Here is a 16839-nt window from a genome sequence, read left to right as displayed (position 1 = left end):
ATATTTACTTAGAGAAACCTAAGAAAAGAGAAAATTAGTTTAAAATATATTTTGGTAGTTGTTTTAGCTGCATACTAGGTAAAGGGCAGATATTGGTTTACTTAAAAAATTAGCCCATATCTAAAATAGTAGCTACATAAGACTCATGACATGGCTGCAGTTTTTGATAATTATTCAAGATCCATCTATTTTCTACACTGTATAAAAAGATGAGCTGAAATGGGGTATGGTAGAAATCACTACCCCAGTCTCTAGGAAAATACATCCTGCAGCACTAATGGTGGTACTAATCTCTACAACCTTTGCAGGCATATTATCTTAGCTTTGCCTTACCCCTTCCATTAGGAAGCTTTTTCCAGTGGCTTCCAGATGTCCTTTCTTAAACAGTAGCATAGGACACTGCATAGTTCAGAGAACCAGTGCCAGTTGCTGGATATTTCCATTCCAATTGTACATCCTATAACTGGGGGAAATATCCACAGTATGGATTGAAGAATGCACTAGACCTCCTGTGAAATGTAACACAGTATCTGTGTGTGTATGTGTGGCGGGGGAGGATCTCCAGAAGAGGTCAAAATCCAAAGATACTCAAGTCCATTATATAAAAAAAAATTTGAGTGTAACTGGCACATATCTTCCTGTATACTTTAAATGTCTTTAGTTTACTTCTAATACTTAACACAATATAAATAAGCTATATATATACTTGTTACAATGTTTCATAAGTATATTAGATGAGATTCTCTAGAGTAATGTAACCAACAAAATGTATATTTATTATAAAATGGGTATTTGTTAGATTGGTTTACATGATAGGGGCTGGGTAGTTGAACAATGGCCATCTGCATACTGGAAAGGCAGCTGACATAGCAGTCCCTGGAGAGTCACAAATTCAATCCACATTCAGCAAGGAAGGCAACAGAGTAACAGAAACAATCACAAAGAAACAGGAAGACAAGTAGGTGAAACTGTTTTTTTCCTTAGACCTGGTTACGTCTGGGTTACCTACAGGAAGGTGCTATCTATTATGAGAATGAGTCCTGTGTCCCATCCTACACACACACACACACACGCAACACACACACACACACACACACACACACACACACACACACACACACACACACACCACTGACATGTATTCACAGACATGACCAAAAGTCTGTCTCTTGGTGATTTTAAATCCCTTCAAGGTAGCAATCAGGATCAAACATCATCGCTGTGGGAAATATACTAAAGTGTGTGTGCATGCTCAGCATAGATAAAATTATTCCTAATGTTTTTGGTCTACAGTTGGTTGCATCTATGAACACATGTGTTCACAGCAGTATTCTCACTTTTTCTGTTCCAGCCACAGGTCTTCCTTACAGTTCTTCTCTTTGGCCTTTTACCTTAGAATTTTTCCTCTATCTGAAATTCTACTTCCCTATGTAAGTACATAACTAACCTCTCAACCTCAGTCAACTCTTCGCTTAAACGTCATCTTCTTATAGAGAACCATCCACACCTTTTTAGAAGTTGGAAACCAGGCCTCTCTTAACATTTTTATCTGCTCTACATCTTTTCTCTATGAAGAAAAATATGTCACTTCAGAACATGATGCATGTTTATCACTTGTTCTTATTGATTACAGTCTATTCTGAAACAGTCCATTGAGTTTCACACTCCCTCCACTTCCTCCCTCCAACCACTCCCTCCAACAAGAATTATCCCTGAAGTGCAGCAAGCAAACAGTAAATTAACAGTGACAGAATCATAGGGGTGCATTAATGAATGTCAATGCCAAACTGACATTCAAAAACAGATGAGGAAAGATAAAAACCATGTGCCTTACAGGTGATTAGTTAAGGCAGAAGAAGAGGATGGAACAAGCTGGTGTTTACTGTCAATTATGTAAAAAGTACAATGTCTGAACTTGTCATGCTCTCTCATGTAATCAATCCATCCAAAAAAAATGCAACTGAGTATTATAATTTTCTCTTTCAGATATAAATTTGCCAAATTCTCACAACTACAAAGTGGTAGAGTTCGGGTTTTTTTTTTTTTTTTTTTTAAGATTTATTTATTTATTACGTATACAGCATATATGACTGCAGGCCAGAAGAGGGCACCAGATCTCATTACAGATGGTTGTGAGCCACAATGTGGTTGCTGGGAATTGAACTCAGGACCTCTCGAAGAGCAGTCAGTGCTCTTAACCTCTGAGCCATCTCTCCAGCCCCGGAGTTCGGTTTTAAATACATCTGACTTGAAAATATTGTCATAAAAACGTGTACTACTCACTTTTTGTTGTAGTGATAAAATACCATGACAAAAAGCAATTTATAGAATGAGTTTATTTTGTCCTACAGTTCCATTGGAAGATAGTTCATGGCAACAGGTGGCTATAGTAGGGAGCTAAGGGATCATATATCAGACACACACAGAAAGAAGAAAGAGGAAGCAGGAAATGGGGCAAGGTCATAAATCCTTAAAGCCCTCCTCCATACTTCCTCCAGCAAGGCTCCACATTGTAACCATTCCATAACCCCTCCCTCAAATATCACCACCAACCTGGGACCAAGGAGTTAAATAAATGAGCCTGTGATAGGACATTTCTTGTTCAGACCACAATACATAACAAGACAAATTTACTTCAGGACAGACATAGCCATGAAGGTATAAAGGAAGTCAGAAGCTAAAAAAGTAAAGCATGCTCACACCTGCCACCAGATTATGACAATTTATGTTTTCAAAACTTCAGTTAAAATTCTTCAATGTAAAACATGAATCAAATTGATATAGTCCCATTATTGTTTCTTAGCCTTTTATCTCACAGGGTTCTGATTTGAACAGGCTAGATCCAATATAATAAAGTTTTAAAATTATATGCAGATAACCAATATTTCTAATCAAATTATTATTGCTCCTCTCATCCCCTAGATACTTTCATTCAAAAGCTGATATACAGTAAATAGAAATTATGAGACACAATACATCACAGTATCTTGATACTCTATTAAGATTTGAGATCATTTCCATCATTAACTAAAGAAAAGTAATTCTTCAGAATTATTTGCCATAACTGACAAATCTTAATTGTTAGTTATAGTTTATATTTTCTCTTGCTTTATAACAATTGTTTTATGAAGAAATTGAAAAGTTATCTACTAAAGACTTTGGGAGAAAGCTACCAAGATTTTCACACTGGCAGTTCTTTTTTTTTGGTTTTTTTTTTTTGGTTTTTCGAGACAGGGTTTCTCTGTGTAGCTTTGCGCCTTTCCTGGAACTCACTTGGTAGCCCAGGCTGGCCTCGAACTCACAGAGATCCGCCTGTCTCTGCCTCCCGAGTGCTGGGATTAAAGGCGTGCGCCACCACTGCCCGGCATCACTGGCAGTTCTTTAGTCTCAAGGAAACACCAATCACAAAGGTGTAGCCTGAAGCTGCTGGAAATGGGCAGTAACAAAACAACCTATAAACGCTTCTTAATTCTATGGGTAGAAAACATGCAGTAAGTTGCATTTAGGTCCTGCAGGGACAATGGACTTATTTCTTACTTTACTCTTGACTGACACCTAAGAATACCATTTCAAAGGAGAAGAAATGATGGGAATGACACAGAAGAGATTTCTCTTATTTTTCTGTTTCACTTTTAGTCTGGATCTCACTATGTAACCCTAGCCAGTTTTGATCTCTGGGGCTCAGACTTCTGAGCAGATGATATTATAGAATGACCCTATGCCTGCCTTTAAGTTTCTTTCTAAAATATCCAAGAATAAAGAAATATTCAAATTAGTTTAAAGAGTCACCATGTATTTTAAGAAATTTTCTTCTTATGGTCAATCAACATTGCTAACATGTTTACCTGGAAACTTAAATTAACCAAAAGACATTTAAACTTTGATTTAGAACCAGCTAATAACTTTTTTTCCCCTTTGGTTTTTTGAGACAGGGAATCTCTGTGTAATCCTTGCCATCCTGGAACTTGCCAACCAGAATAGCCTTGAATTGACAGAAATCCTCCTGCCTCTGCCTCCAGAGTGTTAGGATTAAGGCGTGAGCCACCACCACCCAGCTTTACATCTTTTTTTTTTTTTTTAATGTATTCAGCCACATGTAGTAGCACATACCTTTAATTCCAGCACTTGGCAGAGGCGGTCAGATCTCTGTGGGTTCGAGACCAGCCTGATCATTTTAGCTAGTTCTGGAATAGACAGAACTAGAACGTGAGATCCTGTCTCAAAATATATATATACTATGTATGTGTGTGTGTGTGTGTGTGTGTGTGTGTGTGTGTGTATGTGCATGGGTACAAAGGTCAAGACACCTTGTGGGAGTCAGTTTTCACCTTCTACTATGTTGGTCCTGGGGACTGAACTCGGGGTATTAGGCTTGGTGGCAAATGCCTTTATCAACTAAGCATCTTACTGGTCCACATGTTCCTTTAATAGAATGGCTCTTAACCTTCCTAATGCTTCAATTCTTTAATACAGTCCCTCTTGTTGTAGTGACCCCTAACCATACATTTATTTTCATTGCTACTTCAAAACTATAATTTTGCTATTGTTATGAATACTAATGTAAATACCTAATATTTCTGATGGTCCTAGGCAACTCCTGTGAAAGTGTAGTTTGGCTGCCAAAGGGTCATGATCCACAGATTGAGAACTACTGCTTTAATATATAAACAACATCTTAGTGTTTTCAATACATATAATTTTAAGCTATACTTAGGCTGAATCTAGAGAGGTAAAAGCAGGAGAATCAGCTACATAGCAAGATTGATGGCAACCTGGACTACATGAGATCTCTCTCAAAAATAGAAAAGAAAAAGAAAACTGTATATTCAAATAGAAGTCTTATTTGAAAGGGCCCTACTACAATTTTTAATTTGTTAATTATTAACATTTTTTAATCAAGTGACTTTTAATTATGTTTTTTGATTGAGCCAATTACAAAAATCATAAAAGTTTCTCCCTGGTCAACTCAGTCTGGCTAGATATTGATCAATCTTACTAGGACTTTCCAGAATATGCTTTTGGTTTCACTGACTAGATAAAAATGCTTCCATTCTTCCTGGATTGGGACAAACTATGAATAAGGAAAAACAGCCAATTGTGACTGAAAGAGCAAAATTTGGTGTGGCTGATAAATTTTAACTTCTGGAATTTAACTGGTAAAGGGAACTATTTGAGTTGTCTTTAAAGCTTAAACCAATAGATCAGGAATAGTGATTTCTGGTAATAAATCAGTCAGGATTGCTAGTTACTTCAGCCATTAAAAAGTAATCTTTTGCTCACAAGTTAATATCCCTTTCAGCCTCCAATTTACTTTTTTACACGGCATTTATGATTACAATGAACACAATATTTACTTATCTGTTTGCTTTTGTCAGCCTCTCTTTCTAGAAGGTAAGCTTCCTAGAAATAAAGGCTTTGCTCTTGTTTTCTGCTGGTGTGTATGTTTGTGGTAACAGATATTAAATCCAGAGCTTCAATTAGAAACACATGTTCTTTCACTGAGCTAAACATCAACCTACTCTACTTGCTCACAACTCCATTCCTAGTACTTAACAGTAAATAGTATGAATTTAAAGAATATCTGTTGAATGAAGTTTCTATTAATTCAGAGAATCACCTGGCTAAAGTTTTACTGGGCATCTACAATGTGCTAGAAAGATCCAGTGAGAAAGTTACTACAATTTTTTCGGAACAAATAGCTATTGATAAAACTTCACATAATTTCCTACTGTCCAGTATTCACTTCATTAAAAGGTCACATAATTGTTTCATTATGATCCTACATAGTATAGGATCTTTATAAATAAACACTTTATAACAAAAGCTTATCTTCAAAATGCTGCACACTTACACAAAGATCACAGGCCTTTCACAAGTTAAAGCCAATCACTTTTAAACACCATACTTAGAAGGCATGTAAGAGGAACCTACGTTTATGAAGTCAGTCAATAGTAGCAGATAGAATGTTACCTAAGTAATCTCTGCTCTCAGCTCTCCTTTGGTAATGTCCCCCAAGTTGCCTCACTAATTAAAGGGATAATTTAGCCTCCTTCTCAAAAACAGATAGGCAGTTTTTTTCCTTTTACACCTGATATGTTCAGATAAATGATCAGACCTTTTGAAGAACAACACACCAATTCCCCTGATCATAGTAGCTCTGCAGAACGCTAACATCACCCAGAGCCTGGCAGGAAGCCTCCAATTCTCCATCACAGAAAACATGGTAATAACGATGAAACACGGGACTTGGGTCAGGGGATCCTGCTAAGCTGAATGGCTCAACAACTTTGTCTTTACTAGGGTTTCCCTTGAAGTGCCAAGGAACCAGCACATCTTGGGACTGAAAGGAAGTCCTGTTTGTATGAACAGGAAGCTCAGAACTAGGAACTTTCCTTGGCTTACATTCTCCCTCTTGGATGTTATCAGTGGCGGGGACAGGCGATGCTTGGTCTTCACTGCCTCCGTCAGGCGTTTGATTTACGAGCAGTCCTGCAGTGGTTGTGTCACTGTTTATCTCCTCTTTATCTTCTTGGCTAGTTTTCCTTCCTTTAAGGTACTTGGACTTCTGATTTTTATACTCTTGTTCCATTGCCCAAACATATATGAGGGCCTGCCCACCAGGTCTCAAGAGACGGGCAAGTTCTTGGAGAGCTGTCACTCTACGCTCCTAAAAGAAAATTTAAAATGAAATGACTGTCATTTATCAACCTGCAGGAGACAGAGAGAGGAAGTAGAAACATATAATTAAATGTAGGGTTATTGTACTAAAACATCTGGCAAAGGCAAGCTAGACCTGAATGAATTTAATTTATAGTGTGAGAAATAAATTACACACAGGAAACAAAAGATTCCCTGGCCTGAGGACACCAGGCTCTGAGTACAGGGAAGTCAATGCAGCTGGAATGCAGGGGACAGAATTACAGATAAAGGAGGAAGTGCAGGGAAATGCCTACAAAGGCTACATGCAAAGTCTTCTAAAGGCATCTTCCAGTTCCCATGCTGCAGAAGCAGTTTCTTGGTGAAACTCCAGGAAATTCAGCAGAGAAGCAGCTGGGAAGTTAGAAAGCAAAGCAGAGGTTTCAGCAATCAAACAATGCTGGAGACAGAAGATGATCTTAGGGTCTTCAAGGTACAATGGCACAGATATAAACCAAGCCTAACCTGAAATCATAGGGAGAGTTAGATATAAGTAGCTATAAACTGGCTATAATAGAGCAGAAAGCCAATCCTTAAAGAATTAAAGTGATCAGCTTACATGTACTTGTTGGTCCAGAATCCAATAATAATAACATAATAAAATGTCCAGATTCCAATAATAATAACAATAACAACAATAATGATGATAAACATGAGATATATTGAAAGCAATCATGACCAAAGTCCAAAAACCAGAAGCAAAGACAGACTAGGAAAATAAACCTGCAAGCCAGAAGAAGGCACCAGGTTTCCACCTTTATCACTTTCCATCTTGGTCCCTTTAGACAAAGGGTCCCTTGAACCTAGCACTAGCTAGACTGCCTGCTAGACTACCAGCCAGTAACCACAGAAATCTTTCTATCTCTGTCACCTCAGCATGGGAGTTACAAGTGTGTGTGTGAGGACCATGTCCAGCTTTTATGTGGGTACTAGGTTCTGAACTCTGGTCTTCAAGCTTTCACATAAAATGCTCTGAACTACTGAGTCACCTCTCTAGCCCCAAGAACGTTTTAGTAGATATAAAAGAAAGGGTGTATAATGATTGCTGAGGGAGAGAGAGGGGGGGGGAGAGAGACAGACAGAGACAGCGATAGAGACAGATACAGAGAGACAGAGATATTTTGATTTAATGAAATTCTTCCTTTTTTTTTCAGCAGGAAAATAAAGAGAACTTTCACTTATTTAACTCTGGAGTATGTTTTTCACAGTTTATCTGGATTCTTTGTAACTATCACTTCCAGGAATACAAGAAAAGAAGTAGCAAAATAGCTTTCCTTTCAGAAAGGCTGCCTGTCAAGGTCTGTTTTCAATTTCTTATGTATTCTCAGAAACTTTACCCTCAGTTTTCACAGACAGAAAAGGAGATAACTATTATTATTTTATTAGACTTAGACACTTTCCTACCACCAATTAACCATGAGGCATGGCCTCTGTCGGTGCAGAGATACTCTGTCCACTATTATCTATCCTTTTATAAAAGATGTAAAATTATATAACACAACTTTCTAAACCATACAGTGTTTCAACAAGGCAACTGTTTGAATATTTGAGAAATGAACTCAAGTTCAGTAAGTAGGCTCCATGATCAATCCATCACTCAGGTGTTTTAGTTTTTATATGGATTAAAACTAATATAACATATTTAACAATGTTATTATTGGTCTCATAAATTGTTTTGTAAGTTTCTCACATTTCTTCCAGTTGACTTGCTACTTGCTATAGTTTCTATTAACCCAGATAAAAACCAAGTGATGTACTACTTGGAAATGAGACTGGGTTTACACAATTATTTTCATCTTAATGTTTTGTAGTTATTGTCCTCTATTTTCTGTACATGAGACAAAGTTTAGTTAATCAAAATTAAGTATAATAGCTATGTATATTATAAAACACAGTTATTCTATATTCAATGTAATTAAGAATTAAACATTGTATGTCTTGGGCTAGGGAGATGGCACTGCAGGTAAAAGCTCTTGGCGCTACCCGATGATTATTGTGTGATATTTTGTTTGTATTCTGAAAAATAAATCTTGCTTGGAGTCAGAGGGCGGAGATAGCCACTAGTTAATCATAGAGGTCTAGAGGTCTGTGCAGAGACAAAGCAGGAAGTAGTAAGGTGGGGTAGAAACAGGATCTCAGCCTTTTTGGACTGGAGTAATGGAAGAGGAAGGAAGCGACTGTGGCTGCTCTCCTGCTTCCCTAATCTTTCAGGTTTTTACTCTGATATCTGACTCCTAGATTTTACTGAAAAGATCAATTAGATTTATGCTTCATATGGCACCCAACTTTTGGGGCATAAATTCACAAAAAAGCTGCTTGCCAGTGGCTTTTCACCCACCGGCACATAACAGGGCTGCATGTAGGAACTGTATCCAGTGGAGTCACCACACCATCAGCTTGATTTCCCTTTCTTCCCCAAGCCCTCTGATCAAGTCTGAGATGTTTCTGTTGCAGCCTCTCTATGCAAACTCCACAGGTGCTTCTGCTCCAAACACTGCTGGAGTTAGCCCCTCACCACCAGCCAGCTCTGCCTTCAGATAGCTCTGTGCTTTCACTTTGTGCTGATCACATGTGCTGTTTTCACACATTACCCTTTGCAGAAGGGTGGCTTTTTGGCTCCCCGTCCCATGGGTTGTGGGCTTTCCCTGGACCCTCTCCTCAGACTGCTGACACTGTTCTCAGCTGGGCTGTTCTCCACTTAGATATGCTACACAGCAGCAACCAGCCTCCCACTTTGCCATCATCATCAACAGATTTAGTGAGACAACTGGGAATTCTTAAAGAGGGGAAGTAGTTTATAAAAAAGAGAAAGAGAGTTTTTTCCCACATTAAAAAATGGGAAATACTATCACAATGGAGGGAGTTAGCTCTCTGTATGATTACATAATGGATTGTTTACAAATGGAACAATTAGCTGGGTGGTGGTGGTGCATGTCTTTAATCCCAACACTTGGGAGGCAGAGCCAGGTGGATCTCTGTGAGTTCGAGGTGAGCCTGGTCTACAGAGCGAGATCCAGGGCAGGCACCAAAACTACACAGAGAAACCCTGTCTCGCAAAACCAAAAAAAAAAAAAAAAAAAAAAAAAAAAAAAAAAAAAAAAAAAAAAAAATTAAAACGGAACAATTAAATGAGGGGATAAATAACTTGAATGGGATTTACATAATGTCAATTATAAACACTATAAACATTATAAAATTATAATTCTTGTTTTATCCCTAAGTAAGTTGGTTGATATGAGTGCCATGATACAGGCCTTAGAAATGGTTACTACAGATAATATGCAAGCGTTACAACTAATTACTAAAAAAAAAAAAAATACAATTTTGACTGATAACTTACAAGCACTAGAAAAACCTGTTAAAATAAATAATATAGATATTCAAACACAGACAGAGGAATTTAAAGGAGAACCAACCTTACCACTACATTCGAAAATTAGAGAGGAACAGCCCAAGATTATCAAAAAACAACCTTAATTTATCCAGTCTCCTTACAGGAACAACTGCCAAATGACAGGCATCCCCAAGGCTATGAAAGAACTGACTGGATTCCTGTGGAAATGTTAAATTTGAGGTAACTTATGGAAGTAATAGTCTCATATGGCATGCATTCACCTTTTGTGAAGCAGATGTTAAATTTATGGTCAACTAATAACAGAATTGTCCCACAAGAATGGGAAGACTTGGTTGCAGCAGTATTAAAACCTGGTCCTCAATTACAGTGAAGGACCTGGTGGAAAGATGAGGCTAGGACCACTGAACAACGAAGTAGGGCTAAAGGTATTAAAATTTCCCATGAATAACTTCTTGGAGAGTATGATTATGCTGATGTACAAAGATAGTCTTTATATGATGACCACACCCTGGTTCTATGCTATGCAGTAGCTTTGAATGCTTGGGACAGAATTGAAGAAGTCAGAAAGAGAACTGAGTCATTTACCAAAGTTATACAGGGTCCAAAAGAAACCTTCACTGATTTTTTACAAAGATTGACTTGAGCTGAAAATAGAATGATACCAAATTCAGAAACTAGGCAAGTAATAATTGAATCTCTGGCTTTTGAAAATGTTAATTCACAATGCAAAAGGGTAATTAGACCTTTAAAGGCAAGATCAGCACCCATAGAGGAATGAATCTGAGATACAGTCAATACTGAATCTCATAAATATGATGATGGTTGGATAAGAGAGGTGATTGCCAGAGGCTTCAGAAAAAATCAAAATATCAGGTGTTTTAATTGTGGCAAACAAAGTCACCTAAAAAGGGATTGTAGGCACGCATTCCTAGAAATTTTTTTTTTTTTTTTTTTTTTTTTTTTTTTTTTTTTTTTTAGGAATAATACAAACAGAAGGCCCCTGCCTTCTAGAGTATGCAGAAGGTGTGGCAAAGCTGACATTGGACAAATGAATGCAGATCAACAAGGGACAGGTAAGGGATCTCTTGTAGGTCCCCATGTCAAATTTGGTTCATTTCCCCCATTCCCTGTCACCATGGGGGAAACTCCTCCCCAGAACAAATAATGGGCCCAACACCTATTGTAAAAAACCATACTGCTCTGGATGATAGGTCAGCTTGAGAAAATAAGACCAAAATATCAAGAGAAACCATATAACAAATATTATAAAAATTAGATTTGAATGAGAGACCTCTTGATTAGAAGAGGTGATGGTTCATCAAACAGCATGACCACTCAATCTAAACTAACTTATAAGACTAACAAATGCTTTTTTTTTTTTAATCAGCTAAAACTTGCTAAAAGGGAAACTCCCCAAAGTTAGGGTGAGGGAAGGGTTTTGGTTTTCTCTTTCAAGGAGAATGAATGTATCCAGGTAAGGAATTTGAAGAGAAAGGACAAATCATCAGGAGAAAATGTCCCAAGGAAAAGACTAAATTGGTCAATTGATATAGCACAGTTCCAACTGATAAAATTTCATAAATCTTCCCAAATGTTTGTTTCTGCTGTTCTCTACAGACACATAATGCAAATGGTCTTTTTGTAGTCCTAGTTCAATTAAAAATTAAACTTGGCTTTAGAGTTGGAGTGAGGCTCTCTCCTTCTCTAAACCCAAGCATGCTTGTTAAAGGAAAATCCAAAATCTGTCTTATGTCAGAAGAGCCACCTGATATGGAACAAAAACAAACAAACAAAAACAAACAAATAAAAAAACCAAACCAAACTAATCTATTGCCATTAATCTCATATTCCTTTGGTTTTGACTCTTTAAAGCTTTTTTTTAAGGTATAAATATCTCAAAATTTATAAGATATATATATATCTTTTTGTCATGATATCAATGTAGGGTACTAATACTAGAAAAAGGCTTCATCTAGCTTCCTGTACATGATGTTGAGTTTGAGTCTCTATCAAGTAACTAGGAATTAAGTTTTTGTACTATGGATGTACATAACAAATTATGGTCCTTTAACCTTTTTGAGATCTGCTGCATATTGCTGTGGATGATTGTTTGATAAATAAAACACTAACTGGCCAGTAGCCAGGCAGGAAGTATAGGCAGGACTAGCAGAGAGGAGAAAAGAAAAGGACAGGAAGGCAGGGGGTAGAAACACCAGCTGCTGTCCAGGGAGCATCATGTGGAGGCAACAGGTAAAGCCACGGAACACATGGTGACATACAGATTAACAAAATTGGGCTTAGGATAAGAGTAAGAGCTAGACAATGGTAGGCCTAAGCTAATGGCCGAGCAGTTTAAATAATATAAGAGTCTGTGTGTTTATTTTATAAGTGGGCTCCAGGACTGGCGGGGTTTGGTAGGAGCTGGAGGGAAACTCTCCAGCTATAAATGGCACCCAACGGCTTGAGTTTCCATCTTAAACCTGAGAATACTTAACAAGCAATTTAAAATAGAGCTAAAAATAGCTTCCTAGTTGTCTCTCAAGTTGGTGGGTTCCTGGCGTGTGCGTTTGACCAGCAGTATGGTGGGAATGAGGCAACTACAAGCAGCACATTACGCTGCTGCATGGTGGATTTAGCCTTTGCTAGTTAAAAAAAAAAAAAAAAAAAAAAAAGAGGTTTCTGAGCTACGTGCTGCTTTGGTAGAACTGCTTCTTAAAGTTGATGGTACACATAGCTCCAGACCCAAAGCTGGCAGTAAAGTGTACCACCGCCATGTTGGAAAGCTGAGGTGGGTGGAGCCAGCAGCCACAGTGCTGTTTCAGTCTTAGAATGCTGCAGTTTAAACCAATAGTTACACAATAAGACAGATTCAGATGAAACATGACTTTAATGCTTTACAATGTGTGTAAAAATATATGTAGGCTTGGAAGAGAGAGAAAAAGGAATATATACAGTTGTATAAAGAAATACGTAGTTTTTAAAATAAAGTCTTTAAAGAGACAGTAAAGGCAGTATAAAAAATAAGCCACGTAAAGATGGATATTACACAGAGAATCTGGATTGTGTTGTCTTTGGGATTTTTAACTGCAGAAAAACATTTGATCGTAAAAGCTGTTGAGTTAAACAAATATGGATATTTTAAAGGTACCTTGACTTCAAAATTTGGATGTAAGGATATGTTGCTTTGGAAAGGAGGCTCTGTTTTTGTTTCCACAGAAAGCCAGAGGCTATGGATTTCTTTCAGATTAAGATACATCAGGTTTGACCAGCCAAGACCCCTTGAAAGGTCTCCAATGACACCATGGCCCAGATGATCCAACATCCAAATTGGATTCAAGGCAACTGGCTCAGACGATACACCCTCACGGACTACTCCATGATCCTAAAATTTTCTTTATGTCCCCATAAGAAACAGCGCCCCCCTCCAGCAGGAAGTAGTAAGAGAAGCTACGCCCAAATTCCCAAATATACCAAGCTGGCTTTGGAGATGGAATTGGCTCACTCCTTCTCTAAACCCAGGTATATTGCTTAAAAAAAAAATGGTTAAGAGATTCTTGTGCCCTAAATCAGAAGATCCCTCTGGTGTGGGACAGAGAAAAACCAATATTTTTATTTAAAACAGATTGATTATAAATGTGACCTCTTTCTAAAGAAGAAAAGGGGATATGATATAGATATATAGGATATAGAGATGATAGGATGAAAGGGTAGATTAATGAACCTACTTTTAAAGAGCAACAACTTGTTTAAAATGTTTTACATTGGTATAGATTTTAGTTTATGTTTAAAATGTTTTACATTGGTATAGATTTTAGTCTACTGATACAAGTTTAAACTTAATTTTGTTATACTGTGCATATATATATATATATATATATATATATATATATATTTCTATTCTCGTTTCAGGTATTATGTTTATGTAACTCATTTAGATTGTAAAGGATAATTAAGAAATACAGATTAATAATTAGTCTTCTATGATAGTCAAACTTATAGCATGTTAGTTAAGTTTTCTAGGTATACATAGATATATTTCAGATAGATAGATAATCTTCAAATACTTCAAAGGCCTACAGAATAAGGCATTTAAAATGTTTTAAAAATTTAGACTTTCTGGACAGTGAGACATGTCTGCTCCTGGCAGCACCGATTTACTTCAGAGAGGAGGATGGGCATCGAAGACATTCCATATGGAGTTTATCTTCACTTTGGCAAAAATAGCCATTTGGGCAAGAAACTGTTCTTGCCTGGACTGCTTGATCAACTGGATAGGCAGGACCTATAGGAAGGTGACCACTGAACTTTGCTTGACAAAATGGTCCTTCAGGTTCCTGCTTCACAGAGGAAACTGCCAGACATTCTACACAACACAGAAGAAAAAAAATGACTGAGAGACTCTAGCCCTGTGGGCTGAAGACAGATGCCCCAACTTTACAAGAGAACTTTGAATGACTGTCCAGACTGCCAGCTGTCTCTGTCTACCCTACAAGACTCCCAAAAGTTGCTTACATCCTCCTCCCATTTCTCAGATAATATTATATCCTTCTGAGGTCTTTGATGTAGTTAAAGACTAGTTATAATTTCCTCAGTTATGATAAAAGATAAGTTAGTCATAAAACTTTAGACTCACAAATATAAGATATATATCTTCTTTAATATTGTAACTGTAATTCTTGCTTGATAATTGTTTTGTTATATGTAATTTTACTATGTTAAAATTAAAATCTTCCTTTTAAAAAAAAAAAGAAAAAGGGAAAGTGCTGTGGATGATTGTTTGATAAATAAAACACTGACTGGCCAGTAGCCAGGCAGGAAGTATAGGCAGGACTAGCAGAGAGGAGGAAAGAAAAGGACAGGAAGGCAGGGGGGAGAAACACCAGCTGCTGTCCAGGGAGCATCATGTGGAGGCAACAGGTAAAGCCACGGAACACATGGTGACATACAGATTAACAAAATTGGGCTTAGGATAAGAGTAAGAGCTAGATAATGGTAGGCCTGAGCTAATGGCCAAGCAGTTTAAATAATATAAGAGTCTGTGTGTTTATTTTATAAGTGGGCTCCAGAACTGGTGGGGCTCGGCGGGAGCTGGAGAGAAACTCTCCAGCTACAGGGTGGATGGTTTTTGGTTACCCAGTAGGTTATGGACATTTGACATGGTTTAAGGGGGTAGGATACAAGTTGTTATTAGTAATGGTTAAAAAAAAAAGCAGAACAAAAAAGATTAGATTCAGAGATCCTGTTCTAAAAAAAAGGGGGAATACAGAAATGATAGGATAATAAGGTAGATTATTGAATCTACTTTTAAACCAAAAAAGCAACTCCTAGTTTTAAATATTTTACATTGGCTTGGATTTTTGTATATTGATACAAATTTGAGGTTATTTTTGTTATACTGTATATATGTTATATAAATGATAGGATAAAAAGGTAGATTACTGAATCTACTTTTAAACCAAAAAAAAACCCTACTAGTTTTAAATATTTTACATTGATAAGGATTTTTGTACATTCATACAAATATGAGGTTATTTTTATTATACTGTATATATGTTTTTACTCTTAAGATATTTTTATATATTGATACAAATTTAAGGTTATTTTTGCTAGAATATACTGTACATATATTTCTACTCTTGTTCAAGGTATTATGCCTATACAGCTCATTTAACAATGGCATGTAAATTTCTAGTCCTTGAATGTTATTATTACAAACTATTTAGGATAATAAAGAAATACAGATTAGTAGTCACCTATTACAATCAAACTTGTAGTCAGGTTAGGTATGTTTTCAAAGTCAAGCAGAGATATATTTTAGATAGGCAAGTGGTCTTCAAACACTTTAGAGATCTACAGAATATGGCATTTCAGATCATTTAATAACATAAGTTTTTTGTTGCTGTTTTTTTGTTGTTGTTTTTTTAAAGACAATGAGACATGTCTGCTCCTGGCAGCATCAATCTACTTCAGAGAAAATGATGGGCATTGAAAAAACTCCATATGGAGTTTACTTCTTTGTGGCAAAAGTTAGCAACTAGGCAAGAAACTGCCCTTGCCTCAACTGCTGACAGTATGCTGCTGAAATTGAACAAGCAGGACAGAAAAGAAAGTGACTGTTGAACTTCACCATGACAAAGTGGGACACTCCTTCAAAAATCCTGCTTCACAGAAAAGTCTGTCAGATATTCTAGGCCTATACACTGTAGATGAATGCCCCAATGTTACAGAGGAACGTTGGGTGACTGTCCAGGCAGCCAGCTGTTTCTGTCATTTCTTAGTTTTAGAAGTTGTTTGCTGTGCACGTACTGTTTACTCAGGTAATATTAAATCCTTCTCACGTTTCTGATGGAGTTGACGACAAGATTGTTATAGTTGTAGTTTTCCTTGTTACCAAACTCAGAAAAGAAACTCACTAAAGAGGTATAAAGTGTATAAGTTTGTGAAACATAAAAAGATAGTTTGGGGTGGGTAATGCAAGTTAGGATAGAAAGTCAATTAGGTAGAACACTTTGGACTCACCAAAATAGGATAGATAATGGAGTATTTTCTCTGAATTTGTCAAATGCGAAAGAATTAGACATTGTTATCATAATTATTGCCTGTATATATTTGTATATAATTATTGTACTTATTGTATGTAGTTTTTCTATGTTAGTTAAAACTTTCACTTTTTATTTAGATAAAAAAGGGGAATGTTGTGTGATTTTTGCTTGTATTCTGACAAATAAAGCTTGCTTGGAGTCAAAGGGTGGAGCTAGCCACTAGATAACCAGAGACGTCTGGAGGTC

The 16839-nt window shown here is 37.0% G+C and overlaps 1 protein-coding gene across 1 annotated transcript in view; it reads right to left on the bottom strand.

Moving 5' to 3' along the window:
• Positions 1 to 3374: 3374 nt before the first annotated feature.
• Positions 3375 to 16839, bottom strand: part of Alkbh8 (alkB homolog 8, tRNA methyltransferase) — a 55040-nt gene continuing 41575 nt past the window's right edge. The window contains 1 exon segment of the mRNA XM_059267260.1: positions 3375 to 6667. Coding sequence (XP_059123243.1) covers positions 6110 to 6667 — 558 coding nt within the window. The 3' untranslated portion in view covers positions 3375 to 6109.

This window comes from Peromyscus eremicus, chromosome 7 (assembly GCF_949786415.1).
Source record: "Peromyscus eremicus chromosome 7, PerEre_H2_v1, whole genome shotgun sequence".
In the NCBI taxonomy this organism is placed as follows: domain Eukaryota; kingdom Metazoa; phylum Chordata; class Mammalia; order Rodentia; family Cricetidae; genus Peromyscus; species Peromyscus eremicus.
The sequence above is the reverse complement of the archived record's forward strand: the minus strand, read 5'-3'. Positions and strand labels throughout refer to the sequence as shown.